The 17,109-nt window shown below is 39.8% G+C and overlaps 1 protein-coding gene across 13 annotated transcripts in view; it reads right to left on the bottom strand.

The window, feature by feature from the left end:
* Positions 1-17,109, bottom strand: part of pleca (plectin a) — a 93,454-nt gene that overhangs the window by 49,170 nt on the left and 27,175 nt on the right. For 2 of the 13 annotated variants that reach the window (XM_067491400.1, XM_067491762.1), the window contains exon 1: positions 14,246-14,433. The exons of the other annotated variants lie outside the window; for them this stretch is intronic. In XM_067491400.1, coding sequence (XP_067347501.1) covers positions 14,246-14,291 — 46 coding nt within the window. In that variant the 5' untranslated portion in view covers positions 14,292-14,433. Of the gene's footprint in view, positions 1-14,245; positions 14,434-17,109 lie in introns of those variants that run through there. 13 annotated transcript variants of the gene reach the window in all.

Raw genomic sequence — 17,109 nt, 5'->3', positions numbered from 1 at the left:
TTGTGATTTGTGATCAGTGTTCCAAACTAAGTGTTGTGCAAGGAATAAGGGAATACTAAGTATGTACACATGCAAAAACAAAAAAATGAACAGTGCTAAAACATCCACATGAAATTAGTTTTGGGATACTTGTGCAACATTTAAATTTAGCTGATAAACCTACACCTACTCAAATGGTGATGCAGCCAAGCCACATAGTGGCACAAGTTGTTATGCATCAAGTAAAATGACATGTAATTAGCACTGGTTGTCATTTAGCTATAAGGAAAGTGACAAGTCCATTATTTGTATAATTCAAAATTAAATGGCCCTTTATCTGATGCTCCCTAACACACAGCACTCATAGCAAAGCCCAGATAGTCCACTGCAGTCAAAGGAAAATGGCAGGATGGAAGGAAGAACTAAGACAAGCTCAAAGCTTGCTGGACTAAAAAAGAGATCCTGTGAATAGGCTGCTGCTCCTCAGGGTCCTCTCTGAGGAAGTTAACCCAAAGCAGACAGGTTTGGGGACAGCAACTTGACACACTGAAGTGCCTACAGGGAGTCTGCATCAAAGTCTGCACTTTGGACGAGTTCTCTGCAGCAACATGGAGATTGGTGATGACTTTTGTAAGAATAGACTTCTCCATAAGTTCAGTGGTGTCCTCAACATCCTAATCCACCACTTTCTCCTTTGTCAGGTCGTTTACAGTGTATGTAGGTGTTGACGGAGGGATTTCTGAGACAAGGTCAAAATAAGACTCTAGGATTTTAGAATTGGTCACATTTAGCTGTTTCACCATCTCAACATCTTAAGATTACTTCTCAAAAATATCTTCAATCACCAGATTAGTTTCTTTAGGAACACCTGACTGTTCCTTTACAGTTGAGCGCTTCCAAAAAAAGCGACTGTCAGCCAGTTTACCACCACATGTTTGGGCTCAACTTCAGGTACTACCAGAACAACTTCTGCAGCACTTCCTTTACTGGGGTAAAAGAAGTCATCTGAACTGTTGTATTTTCTTTGGGGGATCTCTAGTTAAATTGAGGGAGTTTTAAAGAATAAAGAAACTGGCAGTTTGGTCTCCATGAATGAGACAGGAGCTCCGTCTTAAGGTGGGAGACAGGAAGCATCCAAACATTGTGACCCTTCTTGGCCCCTTCCTTCTCTCTGCAGAAATGATTGCTTTTTAAGATGAACCTCAGGTTTTGAACAGCATCCTTACCAACTTTGAAGACTTGCAGCTTGTTCACTCGCTTTTCCAACTCTTCTTTACTGTAAATGTGTCCGAGCAATATGCCTTTTTGGCATTCTCTTCCACACTTGGATCTTAAGGTGTATGATAAAAGGCCTTTTATATTTTGGACATGGACCAAGAATGCAGGGCAACAAACATGCTGAAGCGGTGTAGGTACAGTGCAAACAGTCAATGAGGTACTCAATTCCTTCATTCTTTAGATAGTAATAAGCGTTTCCATGCAAAAGCCTCCTAGATATAGGCTGTAGATTTGAGAGAGCCTATGGCGTGGATAATCTTTAGATTGCTCACCACCTTGACTTCAGGGTGCATGGACTGTTGACATCATAAGCATGGAGAAACAGCGAGGCTCGCTTTTTCAGTCCCTAGTCAAAAGAAAAAGTGAGATGGAAGAACGAAAGAGAATCCAAAAGGGTGTGTTTGCACAGGATGCAAACAGAAACCAAAAGGATGTAAGGGAAGCAGTGTAGAGGTGTCGTAGTGGGATCATATCGCAGCCTCCCCACCAGGTGTATCCTTGAGTGAGACCTGCAACGTTAGCCACCATATTGACTCTAGCTCCCAGGCCCCCTTGTGGCAGTGCATCGCTCCCCCCACGGGGGTGGATTACATGTAGAGACTGAATTTCACAGTAACGTCTATGTGAAAAATGTATGTGTGCTCATTGATGACCAATAAAGATTATTACTAATAATTCTTATTGTACAGTTGGTAAAATCAGTCGAGTTTATCTGCAGAAAGCAGCCAGATTAAATAAAGCTTCCTCTGATAAGTGGCAGAGATGACCTTCAAACCATTATCAACAGGTCTGAGGGGAAACCGCCATCTGCCCCACACACAGAAAGCTGTGAGTAAAGATTTACCTTCAAAAGGCAATTTACAGAATGAACCCTTTGTATGTGGGGGCTTTCTTAATGTGGTGCTGCTGGAGGTGACCACTCCAACAACCCGTCAAAACCACTATTTTTTCCTTAAGCTTGGTACGTTTGTAAAGGTTGTTTTTTTTGGAAAGCCCAAACCTAAAGGTCAACCACTGAGAGACTACTGGCAAAATCTCCAAGCTTTTCCCCAGCAGTCATAAGAGCCCACATCCCCCAACCAGCCAAGTTGGTAAACCTAAATAGACAAGCCATCAAGTCATTTCTTTCCCCTAAGAGAGGACAATTGTGTCTGTGTTCAAGTTTGCGTTACTCAACCTCCTCTGAGACTGATCAACACTGGAAAGTAAGAAATACGTCCAGGATAACCACTAGTGCCAACAGGGATACAAATACAAGGGGGAGGCTTGGAAAATGTTTGCAGGGGATGGCGATTTATTCCCCATTTGCCTATAAATAAGGTGATAGAATTCTTTCCTCATTATCCAGTAACACATAAGAACATAATACAAAGCCCTCTGTAGATCCCAGGGCGCCAGATTGTGGCCATAGTACAGACAGTGATGTGATAACAATGAAGCTTAAAGTTTTGCAAATATGGGGTGGTGTCGCTGTTCTGTTTCCAGCAGTTACCAGTCTAATAAATCCCTTGCGACCATTTAAGAATCTGCTAATGAAAATCAACTTTGGCCTGTTTGTCAACGAAATGAATGTGAAACAGATTCTCTCTCTACTGGGAACAATGTTTCATGACAAACCGTGGGGAGTAACAGCATGTGAAGGAGACGATAAGGCCTCCTAACAAGTCTGGGTTAAATAGTATTAGGCAATAATTCTTACACTCGGCAGTATATGGGCCAAGTACACTTTGTACAAACACAGTAAGATGTGTTTTAAAATCCTTTTCGTGTCCCTTCGAGGGACTGAAACCTTTGGAACCCTCGCAGGTAGAAATAACCCAACCGTTCTCGGGCGTGGAATTTTTGAAAGAATCCCTGCAAATGCTTTTTGTGCCAGATGAGCCTCTACTGCAGCTCATACCGGGCAAATGCTACGTTGCTGGTTCTCTGGTATTTTATACATTTCATAGTAATAGTGGAAATGATATAGCGAAAGAGTAAGTGAAGATGGGTGAAATGCTGCTTTTCAAGCAGGGGGGTAATCTCTTGATATATGGCACAGTGGATAAAAATCTCTTATGGTTGAAGAAATAGGTCTCTCCCAGTGCAAGAATTCAGTGGTATTTTTATCTAAAACCTTGAGGCACATATTGAGTTCATTTGATGCAAAGACTTTATCTCCATGTGCTCTCAATTACCTGTTCTGTGGCTCTAAATCAAACAAAACAGCGGCAATAACAATCTTTTGTTTGGTTACTACCACCAAAACACAGGTGAAGAAAAATGAAAGCATCTGTACCTGCGTCAAAACTTTGCCAACTCCTGCCCTCAACTAAAGTCTTAAAAAACAGACAGTACACAAAGTACTGGCTCAAACACAATGCCACATGTATAAAAGCCCTACCGAGGCACAAATCCTTTATCAGCCAATTTGGAATTACAGCGCTTCATGGAAACATGTTGAAATGAAGAGTGGATGGGGGAAAGTTACTAAAGCTTACTGGTTATTTCGAGAGGCAACCCCCATGTGAATGCGTGTAACCATGAAACACAGACTGCGTCTTTAAACCGTTGCCAGGGTGTAAATAAAAAAAAACTATTTATTGTGTCCCTTTTTAAGCCATGATGAAAACTCATTGCCATGGAGGTGGTGACACAGGACGAGAGAATGGAGACAACTCAAGGTGACAGCTACTCTAAAACAAACCCATTCAACTCTGCTGGCAGATGCGGCACCCTCCACATTCCAGTTCATACTTTATAGCAAGTAATTTAGGATATATGGTTGTCTTCCAAGTCATTAAATGCAACTCCAAATTTTGACATTTGGAAATGGAGCATTGGGAAAACGCTGGAAGGAGTATTTCTTAAACAGTGTACACACATCTGGTGATACATTTTCCTATTCGGCACCCAACATGCTCCTCAACAAACACCCAGGACTGTTCTGCCGGAATAACTGTCTACAGTGATATTAAATTCAACTCCAGTGGATATAGACGTATTGAAGATTGTCACTTTGCACTCAGCTTTCTCTGTTCTGAAGTGGGTACAGTGTCTGTTCAACAGTAGAAAGTTTGAAATATTTTACAGATTCAAAATGGATATTTTTTCCATGCTGATGTGCTTTGTTAAAACTGTGCAAAGGTTTAAAGCATCTAAAGTTAGTTTTGAACAATATGGCTGAATGGTAATTTATTGTTATAAAAAGATTATTATTCAGGTGGTTATTAAGGTGTTCAGGGTTTAACTCTCTCTATGAGAAAGTGAGCATATACAAGAGAAAATGGGTCGGCATTAGATAAATGACAACAAAAGGGTTATCTGGGGCCTTTCTCTTTGTGGTTTGGATGCATGTATAATTTATCACGGTTACCTACCTAAATATGTTAGCTTATCGTATAGAGATGTTGTCCACACCTTCCCTGAGGTTAGACGGATTGAACGCCACACGAAGTGATGCAGAAATATTCAAGGCTAAACGTTTTTAAGTGAAGCTCGCCTATCAGAGATTTCCAATCACATTATTTTCCCATATGCGTATTGATAAGTAACATTCGGGGCTGTGTGAAGTGTGGTGGAGTGTAGCAGACATTAGCAGGAAAGAACATTGTAAGGAAGGGCAGAGCAGAGTAGAGTGGAGTCTCATGCTAACACTAATGAAAAATATATAGATAAAAAATAAATACTAAATACTAGACAGAACTACCTCATGTAAAGGATGAGGTAGCACCAACACACCGAGTGTTCAACTGTCTTGAATGACAAGAGCTGCAATGCAATACCGAGCAATAAAATGTCACATATCTGTGATGACACGGAGAAAATTCACTCAGATGAAGTTGTGCCACTCTCAAACAGCAGGCTACATGCAAATGAGAGGTTTGTATTTTACTGTGTAATATAGAATAATCCAATCCTCAACAGGAATTACTGTTCAGGACGATGCAAAGCGCAAAGACGTTTTAGCTGATACTTCACAAACCACAGGCTATAAATGCTCATTATGAAAGCACTTGAACGTGAGCCGTCAAGAGGGCAATTGAGCTAAAATGGCTGACACTTTGAACAGCTAATGGACGCTTCCGGGATCACTATGGCAAAAGCACTGAGCCTTTTAGAGAAATCTATGCCCTGAAGCAGCTGCAGTGTCAACAGAAGGAAACCTGTTGAGTGCAAAGGTAAAATCATTAATTTTCCCTAAAAGATCACTGATCTGAAATGGCCATTTGGAAAGCTGCTAATGGATGACTGCACTTTGCCAGAGTTGCCAGTTTGTCAAATGCATCATACTGTATGACTAAGAGGAACCATACCATAGCAACAGAAGAAGAGGAAACATGAGAGTTTCTGTGTGTGTGTGTGTGTGTGTGTGTGTGTGTGTGTGTGTGTGTGTGTGTGTGTCAGAGAGAGTGGCCACTGCAGTGAGTCATCAGAAGCCCATGCTAGGGCGTGGCCGGCCAGAAATGTCTGTAACCATAGAAATATGACACATCATAGAAGAATGACTAAATACACCACAAGGCCAGAACAGTGGTCAGAGGCGATAACATTGCTACTGGCAACACAGAAAAACACAGACTCACTCTTCCTGGAAGTCATTCAGTGGTTCATCACCACGCAACCACAGCGGAGCATCCAAAACTTTCAGATGATAAAAACATCAAAAAAAAAAAAAAAAAAAAAAAATTGGCAAACTGCAAGGTGCAAGATATAGTGAGTTAACTCTGGTTTTGACATTATTTTGAAGAGAGCACTTTTCCATGTTACCATGCATCAAACCACCAACAAAAAAGCAAGACCTTTAAAAAAACAAAAAAAACAAAAAAACACTCCTCTAAAAATCTACCTTTATCGATCTGTGTGCTCACAACATTCCACACACTCCTCTGGGCCACACCTCTTCATAACACCAAACCTCCAGCAATTTTAGCAATTTTTCTGGTGAAGCAAGAATTGTTTACAGCATACTGAGCATTGCAATCAACAGCAAAGTGAACAGAGAAGTGGATTATGCTGCAGCAACGGTGGAAATAACATTTATGTAATAGTTTTAATATTTTAAAAAATGCTTTCTTGTGCCTTGACTCTCAGTAGCTTTTGTAATTACACACTTTTGCAGTATGTGATACCGTAATACCGTGATAGAGTGTTGGACTCTGGGGAGATATTCAGATCTAAACTGACACCGAGTGTAAATACAATATGTTGGTTTGTTTGTGCTGATGCTTACAGAAATTGGTTCCAAGAATAAACTACTGGATTTGTGTTCCTCTCTGTTTCCTAGTAGCACTTTTATTTACATTTGAGTGAGTTTCCTCTACGGTGGGTGCAGAGCCTCGATTGAGTGGCTCGAAAGTTTCTGCTTGTTGGGAGTTCAGTCACAGCTCATTAAGACAATCTCATTCTTGGACAATGAACACTGTCTTCTTCGACACTAGTTACAATAAAAAAAAAGAAACCGCAGTCAATGTGAAGTTTTGTCACCCAAGGGTATTTGGGCCAGTATATCTACTACTGTATCACAATGGTGTTTCTGGCTGCAAAATAAGAAAGAAGAAAACTTAAAAGGCACTTTGGCAAAGCCCTGGCTGACACTCCCACAATTACAACCCCCTTTGGTCCAAGAAACACTCTAATGCCACTTTGTCAGCATAAACTGTGTCAGGTGCCATTAGTGCGGTCGTATATATCAGTTTGCCCTCCTCTCAAACCCCGACAGGATGAAAGGGGCTACTTTCTCTTTTTGCCCTCTGTTCAGCCCCCTGCTATGTCCCTCTCTCTATCCTGCTCTTCTCTGTCCTTTTCCAGATCACTGCCAGACTTTGCACCACCATGACAAAAATGCATCATAGTAACAATGACTCTTTGCAAAGATTCACAAACACATCTCACGAGGAAAGTGCAGTTATTTTTTTTTCCCAGTCAGTGGGGCGCCTTGCTGCCTGTGTTCCGCTGTTTTGCTTGCGGTGAGGATTGGCAAACATACAGCCCCTGCAGCTTTTATAACTTTATCGCAATGCAACTTCTGGAAATGGCACAAAGATGAGGGTTTATAACTTACAATTACTGACCAACTTAAATGTCAGTGAGAGGGATACAATTCAAATTTAGGAGTAGGATTTGGACATGTTGCTCGGATATAACCAACTCTAGTTAGCTGCATAAGCAAAAATGGCACATATATTATCTGTGGAAAACGAGGTAGTTTGAGCAAATAGAAACATATTTCATAACAGAGTGATCAAAGTCCACCAACAAGTCAATGGATAAAAATAATTTTAATAATGAAAATATTACATACTTTCAGTCATAGACTAGCTCACTCAAAGTGAACCAAGACAGCAGGACTGTTAAAATTGAATGTCCACCAAGGGTTAAAGATTTAGTTCTGAGAGAAAGACAGGGACAGACGATATAGCCTCAAGCTGCAGATCCAGCTGACTCACTTCACAACAAAGAGCCTGTCACACATTGTGATAAAAATTATACAAACATCCTGCAGTCTCTCATGACATGAACAACAACAGCAGCAGCCGTCTCCTCAGCCACCATTAACATTTTATACTAAGCTGGTTTGTCTAGCAAGACCACTGCAATACCATAATAATAATAATAATAATAATAAGTATGATTTGTGGTACATACAACAGGACCTCACCACTCCTCTGCCACTGACCCCAGTTGTTGTCTGGGATCCTCAACTCAAACCCACAAATGACTTTAAGGGCAGGGACAGCAACTTACCTAGGAAAAAAAAAAACACAAAAACACACCAGAAAATTGAAAATACTGTTCCACATGGAAATAACCACTGATTCCAAAGTACACTTAAACTTTAAAAAGCAGTACAAATGAAGAGAAAGCTTTTTATAGGGGTTCACACAACAGTTAAGCAACTTTTAATGGATTAAACAGAACTAACGATTCTAATTGCATAACAAAGACATTAATGTGCTGACCACAAAACTGAGACGGGATTAAAGAAGTTAGCCAATGCTCAATACCATGGAGATGGCGTTGGAAACAGCAGCTTTATTTAAAGCATGTAACGCTGTGGATTCAACATGAGTAAAGGTTATTAAGGTCCTTCTGGTAATTTGTGTCTGTCTGTGGTGGCTTCGCCAATAGCGCCACCTTCTGGCCTCTTCAGGGACAGTGCAAAATGAAAGTCAAAATACTGCAGCGTTGTCATACAAGTTGGTTTAAGAGACACCTGGTTTCAGTGCCCAAGCTAATTACCCTTCCCCTGACAAAACAAAGGAGAGGGAGTGTAATTATGTCCCATGAAGAGGTGTAGTAGAGAAAGGAGAGGAAGATGTTTCTAATTATGGAGGCAGTCATCCTTTTGAATTACAGGAAACCTGAAGGTAATGAGATTGTGTAATCACTACAACTAAGCTCTGAGGCCACTCTGCAACTATTAGGCAGCATGACTGACAGATTCACTGACAGCTCTAATATGATTACACTGACTAATTCAGTCTACATGCTAACCAGACAACACAACAATTACAAACGTATCAGTGGTACTAATAAGTCTCATTTAGTGCCTTGAATAGATTTACATGTATAAACATGGAACAGGTTTTTCTCAGATTATTGAGGCCATGTAATTGGGTTGTATGTATGTTACGTTGGATGAAAATGTGTAGATGTAAGGTAGGTTTACTATAGATAAATATGAAATATGTAAAAGTGAATCCTACAAAGTACTTTTACACCACTACAATGTAGAGCAAAATACTGTGCTTTTTATTCACAAAATTTATTTGACATGCTTAGTCAGCAACTTTGCAGCTAACCAAAGGGTAAATGAGTGAATTGTAGAAATGAAATTAATGTTGATGATTTTTCAAAAGAAAACAGGTTCTCTCCTTGAATCTATACATGAAATAAACTAAACTAGATTTTTGCAGAAACTTTATTTATGGAGGTACAGATGGAACAAATCTAAACTTTAAATCTAGACTTGTATATATTCATTATAAAGCATCAAGTTCAACAAGGGTTTGAAACACTGATCTCTTTGTATTGTTTTTGTACTTTTCTACAATTTATAATGTCATTCAGTAAACTTTAGAGATACTTAGTACTTAAACTTGATTAAAGAAATTGAAGTGATGCTTTTACACTGAACATTTTTGATACCCGAGTCAGCATCCGCATTCTCAAAAATGGAGAAGTGGCAGAAGTAATCAGAAGACATTATTGATTACAGTTTCAAGAGTTGACTAGTGGTTAAAAGAAATTGTGTTTGTGTTTGATCGTGAATCATGACACCAGTCTTTCGAGGACTTTTAGTTCATTTATTTGTTCGCTGTAATAGTGACAAAAGCTGAGACTTGGTCGACCATTGTTTTTACGTTATTAAGAGCTGTTTACTATATACGCAGTGTGATGAATAGGCAGCAATAAGCCCTGCAGTTGATCTGGGATCAGCAGCAGTCTCTTTCACACTCAAAGACCTGAGGGCACGCCATTGTGTCCAACAAGAACACAGACAGACTGGAAGTGCTTTATAAAGTCAGTGAATTTCACACAATTGCATTGTTTTGATATATCAGTGTCAGCGCACGCGTTTCAACAAAGCTCTAATAGAATGGAAACATAAAATGTTTTTTTCTGTGGTGACAGCTATTATTTGTGCAAAAACAGTTTATACATTTAAGCAGATGTTTTCTCAACTATTAAATCCAGGACGTTCATGTGACAAAACTTACTCCACTTGTGATTCCATGACTCACAGGTCTAATTGCAGGATCCAGTTGGAGAGATAAACAGTTTGAAGCCTCTTCTATACCAAACTTGTAAAGTAAAAGAACAACATGTTTAACATCTTGACAGCATTATTACGTGGGTTATTATAATTATAAGCTTTAGATTGAAATCTGCAAGGAGATGAGTGAGTATCCGTCTAATTTTCTTTCCTGTTTCGCCGCATCCTGTGCATGTGTATCTGCAGTCATGCTCTGTTTGATATCTGTGGATAAGAGCCTAGTGCAGCATTTTCTCTTTCCTTCACTGCTGCACTTTCTGCTTGCCAAGAATATCCCAGCATAAAATAATCAATGGATAAATAAGCAACTCTTGTAATAAGGAGCAGAGAACAGAGGGGGCCATATTTTAAAATATTTAATAGTCATGACTGATTTAAATATGTTCAAAATCTAGATGTTTAAGGACACATTTCTGAAAAGTTTAATCCTTCAGAGAATCGACTGGCTTCATTTAATCAAAGTGTATGATGGAGTTTACTGATGCACACATTCTGTTTGCATGTCAGGCTTAGAGATGAAAGGCTCATATATCATTTGCTTAGCAGCAGCAGTATTCAATAACTCTCGAATGCTTCAGCTGACATCCAGGAGCTTGTGGATGGCCATGTCAGATTCCTCATCTGTTCCTATCCAGGCAGGGGTATGATTCACTCCAGATGGCACAAGTCATGTTCTGCATGTTGTGTGTGCATTAGACATCCCAAAGAAAGCCATTATAATCAGTATTTTTATATTTATAATAGATCGTAACCTATAAATAAATCAATCAACAAAAACAAAAGGCATTAAAATATCTTTGAATGCTAAAAGTTTGGGTAATATAGACTTATAGACTTAAAATATATCCGAATAGTTTATAAAAAAAATGTGGGGGTACTGACAGAAGTTATGTGTAAATAAAGTACTTTTAACAATATTCTTCTGACTACAAGTCGTTGTGTACAGTGCAAATGCAAACAATGGTTAAAAACTATGCCCAGACCTACTTCTGACCAAATACTGCTTATTTAAAGCAATCCCAAAGCCTCGCTCAGTTTATTTTTAGTCTTAATGTCTCTCCTTGTGCCAGTGGAGAAAGAATTGACAAAACCATTTAAAAGGAATCAAAGGAGGGTGCTGACTGTTGTTGGTCTAACATCTGTCCTGAAATTCTCTTATCAAAGTGTTTTTGCTTGAGGTTGTGGAACAAATTTTAACAAAGTTTCACGCTGGCTTCTGATACAACAACAGCAGATTACAGATGTTTGATTCAGACCTGATTGGTTGCTGAACCATTTTGAAATGATGGATGAAGGTCTTTCTTGTTTTAGAATTAACTCCTCAAACTCCAACATGCAGGTTCGGACGTCTACTATTGTGTTTGATATATTTGGGATGAAGCATATACAACTGTGTCATCACACAAGTGCATGATTAATATCACAATATGACTAAATTCTTATCATGGTGAGATGATATTGCCCCGCCCTAGACCACAAGTTTATGCCATGTTGACTAATGTGTTGTTTTTGTCTGAACATTCCCCACAATGTGTTTACGTTTCTATAAGCAGAAAATGGAAAAAACATCTCGTGAAAATGTGGTACGAGCACATTTCTGGAATTTTTTTTTTTGAAAAAGTATTTACCGATTACCAAAATAATATCTTTTGATTGATTGATGAAGAATATATGTTTACATTGAATGGAGAACAGCCATTACACACAGCAAATTACTATGAAACAGGATTCAGACCAGTAAGAAAAGGTGACCGCAATTAGCCTTATCACATTTTCTGAGCATTTGAGTGAAGCCTCAGTGAATGACCCTGCATTTCAGGTTATCATTTCCTTAGGTTAGGTTATTTCATAAATTGATGCAATTTAAAAAAGAAGGTCTCAGAATTATGTATCTGCAAATTTTAGACAGGGAACTTGTCTGATGTCAGAAGCTACTTTTCCATATTGCCACGTTGTCCTGTAACACTAAACCTCTCCAGGGTCAAATGCACTGAACCCTACCCCAACCCCTTTTAACTGGATATCCCTTCCTTTGGCCTGTCTAAATGCCAAGCCATTTTTCTTTAACGCACACACATACGTGCACACACACACAAACACGCCTAAAGGAATGCTGGAATCCACAGAAACAACTAATGGCAGCTTCACAAAGGCCAAAGGTTAAAAGAGGTTAAGAATGCCAACAGGCTGGTAGATAAGCTCATTGTTAAGACGTAATAAAAGTTCTGTGTTAATGTTCTATGTTGCGGCTGGTGGCATTGATTAAATTATATATTTTTTGAAAAGACTGAACTATAACCTTTAGTTAAGAAAGTAGACATCACATAGAGGTTGGGAAACTCTTTTGCAATGAAGACCTGCAGTGACACAAAGAGCAGGGTAAGAAGGTGCAGATTAAACAATACAAAATGTATACAGAGGAAAGGGAAAATAACTGAGGAACCTGAAGTAGACTTGGAGGCTTCATAATCTACAATGAAAGTTAAATATTTATCAGCAAATGTAGGTAAATGTGGCTTATTTAGATTTTTTGGTAGATCTCATAAAAGCCTGTTCACAGTTTAGCATAAGCCTGAAATTGGGCTGAGTCCATGATCCAGCTCTGGCTGCCAGAAAGGGGTGAAGAGGAGGGGGATATTAAGCTGTGGTGAACTAAGGCCACCTATCAATAGTGGCCTTACATGTCTCAACACATACAGGACACCGCAGGCAGGCTTCTGTGTTTCTGTACCAACTGCCTGAAAATAGCTGAAAAGAATGAACAATGGAAGCAGTGGTCTTGAGGTGATGACATGCTTACAAATGAACTGCGTCTGTTTAGCTGTGTCCAACATATTAAGTAACACCGCTGGGAACCACTCAATGAAGTGATGAAGCTTTTCTCTCCAGAGCCCTGGGGAAAACATTTTCAGCCTGTCCGAGTGGGTAGGACTCCTTCAGGTTTCTTTACAGGGTCACTTAAATGCTTCTGCCGCCTGGAAAACTCTCCTGAAGTGTTACCACATTTTGCCTGACCAGAACACAAACCTCAACTTCATAGAGGAGCTTCTAAAAAGCAACTGCTTCATGGATTTAGCCAATTTCTCCAGTCTGCTTGGATTTGGTCTCCTCAAATTAGAAGGATTGAGTACTTTTAAATGTGAATCTGCTTTAAGCCTTATTTAAAGAGCTGTAGATCACGAGCATTGTTACAAGATCTGTTTAAGTTTAAAGTAGCACATTCTCAATGGCCTGAATACCTGGTAAACTCGCAGCCTATCATACCTACAAGGTGGCAGAGAAAAATGGGAAGAGAGTTGTGGCATTTAAATAAATTAAGATGCCTCAGAGCCAGAGAATCTGGTGAGTGGATGCAAATTTTTGAAAAAATTACTCCGCATTTTGCTATACTTTGCTTTACTTGTAGGTACTACAGATATGTATGAATCATCCGCATCCCTTAAACTTTGGTTGTTGATCGCTGATTTCAATATAACTATTACTACTATTTATTAAAGATGGCAATAAGACGATAAATCTTGCAGACACTGATGCCACGAAATATACATTTTGCATTACCATATTATTAATTTTTATACCAGTAAAATAAAGTAAAATAGTGAAATAAAGCAAGTGATGATGAAGTGATGTAAACACCAACTGTAAGCAAACATGAGAGCATTCTGCAGCCTGAACATGGGAAATCATACACGTTTCTTTTACACACACATACCCACTTTCTATCCAGGCTTATTGCACCAATAGTCTCATCCCTGGCTGAGGGGCAGGGCAACACTTAGCCATATCACTGCTGTTGCCGCTCTGCAGCAGCCCTTCTGCTCTGCATCTCCCGGCGCAGACGCATTTAATGTGCCGCATGCAGCAGCCAACAGCAGCAGCAGCCTCCCACTGCGTCTCACACACAGGCTCATAAAACGCACTGTGTTAGCACAATTGTTTCCCCCAACCCCTGATCAAACCCCTGTGGTGACGCCTGGACACAAAAGGGGAACAAAAGCTTTTCAGTCCGTTTAGCCACAAAAGCAGGCAGTGAGCGAGGGAGAACAGAGGATTACAATTCCTCTTTGCAACTCAACAATTTTGAGACCCTCCAAACTCAACTTGTTCATCCTGCATCCATACGATGAGTACGTCCTCATCACAGAGGGATTGTGGGAAAACAAGGCGGTCCTTAAAGCATATGATGGTGTGAGGAAGCAAAATCTTTTAAAAAATAGTCGAGGGGAGTACCTTTTAGAGAGCTGATCTCATGCTGGATAGACCTTCCAGGATCCATGCTCAGTCTCCAGTCTAGCTGCTGCTCAAGACTCCAAACAGGTTAATCTCAGCTCTGCAAGGTCAGCTGAGGGCTGAAAAAACTACGCTAGAGGATGCAAAAGCCTTTCTGCTAACAGCAGGCTGTCTCCCTCTCCCTCTCTCTGCTGCTGCCACTGGAGTTGGCAGCTCAGTGTTTTTGTACACTCCCTTTCTCTCTTCCCTGCCCACTTGCACTCAGTGCCTGTCAGCAGAGAAACTAAAAGAAAGGAGCACGACTCCCTCCTTTCCGCCCCTCACCCCTCCCTGATGTTGTCCCGTTTTATCCTCATGGTGTTTCTTAGGGAGGTGTCTCAACCAATAACACTCTTCCTGCACATAATGAGACTGTTTTGATTGAGAGGTGGTGGGTGAAAAAAATAGTCAAAGTCACAAATGGTTTATTTAGCACAGATTTAAATCCCACGACAACATATCACTGCTGTAGTATGAATGAGAAACCATTTATTTTGAAATGTGTTGTTAAGAAAAATAACAGGGGGGAAGTGGGTGTGTAATATTTCTCCTTCAGGAGGAGCGTATCAGTGACTCAGCATTATCTTCGCTCTAAAATACTCCATTACTAAAACTGGGCCAGTGGAGCTTTTAAAAGGTAAATGCTGTGCAGAGGAGTCCCTGGACTACAGCACCTTTTTCTGAGGAAACACAAATCTGCAATCTGCAATCTGAAAAGACTTCAGTTAGGCAACAGCATATTTTTCAACTAGTTTTAAACACAGATGAAACAACTGAAATGCACAATGCTATAACCCGCAGTCCTGATGGTTTAATTTAATTTGAGCAAATGTGTTGGATTTCAGCTCAAGTTAGTGATTTAAACTTTTACAGCTATTTTATGATTTCTCAACACCAGGATTAGAAAGTCACTGACAGCTGTATGTCTCATTCCATCTATCCATCAACCCAAAAGATATTAAAAAAGAAGCCAACCCATTTGTGTTATTGTCTATAAACCAAGAGTCACAAAGATTAATACTGTTAGAGCCTTGGCAGGGCTACTTTACAAGAAGACAGTGAAGGTTATGCTGATTTTGGCTCAGCAGTCTCCTCAAGTCTCCAGTGACTGGCTGACAGTTCTCTGTTGTGTTGTGTCTGAAGTCAGCAATACTGAAAATTATATATGACGTATGAATCTGCAGTTCAGACTTTTTTACCAGAAGTGTTAGACACAGCACATGGCCTGTGATTGTTAAAACAAAATGTAAATATATATAAATAAAATATATAACAACCGCAAGCAACTGTTAATAAAAATTAGTTTTTTGATGCTCTTTTTTTTTTTTTTTTAAAGGTGGGAAAAATGTCTTGGAGGATTTTAGAATAACCACAAAGTCCCCACTCTGATCTTCACTTGTTTGGCATCAAAAACAAAAGTGATGATATTTCTGTTGTCAATCTAAGATAAAAGCAACAGATACAAGTTTGAAAGCAACTATGGAGATTTTTCCATGCATCAAAGGTCTTGAACATAGACTGAGAACCAGCAGCAGATTTTCTCCATCAAATATAAATAGCTACTTTGAAACTGAAATGTAAAAGTGTTGGGAAAAGATTACGCGGAAAGCAGACTCAACTACAGGTGAAATCCATGACTCACTGAAACATACAATAGACGAACAATTTCTAAATCTTACAGCATCCTGGAAAGAGCAGATCATCCACTTAACAATACACAGAGGCAGTGGATTGTTTCTGTAATATCCTCGTACTGCACAAAGCTAAATCGGTGCTTTTTACCCAGGCGTGTGAAGTTGTGGGTGACTCATAATGAATCTAAGGGTGGCAGTTCTGCATTTCTATGTGACCTGCACTATTTGTCAGCAGGTGTGTTTCCTGTATTGCTTCTGTCAAGTCCAAGCTGGCATGACTACAACAGCTTCTATTAGTGTCGTGTGATCTGATTGATCACGCTGCTAGATGGTAATGTAGTCACATGCACGAGAGCCACTTGTCCACACTGATCGATGCCATTTCATGCTAAAGGTTTGTTTTCCTTCTAATTGAGTGTCCAGTAGTCAGACTTCTTGAAAGCAAAGCTAGTAAAACAGGGTTTTTGCTGCATGACCAAACCATTCTACTTATCCAAACAGCAAAGCTTTGACAGCTGCTTTTTACAAAAAATAAAAAAATAAATGGCTCAAATATTCTATACTGCCTGCAAACTGAGCAGAGACATTAAATCATACTAACCAAATTTAGAAATGACTGGAAACCAAACAAGACTGGTGCCATTGCTAAATGAAAACATTTAAAATCACTGGCCATGCAACAAAATCATTCTTAAATGGGAAACAGTTTAGTCCAGTTGAGGACAGATGAGCAGATGTACTCAGCTCCCCCCAACTTTATGCAGGCAACCTGGTTAACGAAAACATATTTTCTCTTCTAACAGAGTGGTGCTGAATTTAACAGCAAGCCTCTGACCTTGCGTGCACACACACACACACACACACACACACACACACACACACACACACACACACACACACACACACACACACACACACACACACACACACACACACACACACACACACACACTAATCCTTTATCTTTCACTTGAGCAGAAAAACAGAAGCAAGACACTAAAGCCAGTGCGTCTACTACTACCTCGGTGTACAGTCATGAAATTCAGTAACACTGTAATGACCCCTCTACTAATCAATATGCAATCAATGGAGGCTTGTCAGGCTGAAGGCAGATCACTGATCTGGTTTCCTAGCAGCAGTGAAGAAATAGATCTTCTGCTTGAGATTAACCCTTTATAAGATGTCAACAGG

The sequence above is a fragment of the Channa argus genome, chromosome 1 (assembly GCF_033026475.1).
Source record: "Channa argus isolate prfri chromosome 1, Channa argus male v1.0, whole genome shotgun sequence".
NCBI classification, from domain to species: Eukaryota; Metazoa; Chordata; class Actinopteri; order Anabantiformes; family Channidae; genus Channa; species Channa argus.
Note: the sequence above shows the minus strand (reverse complement) of the source record. Positions and strands in the feature narration are given on the sequence as shown.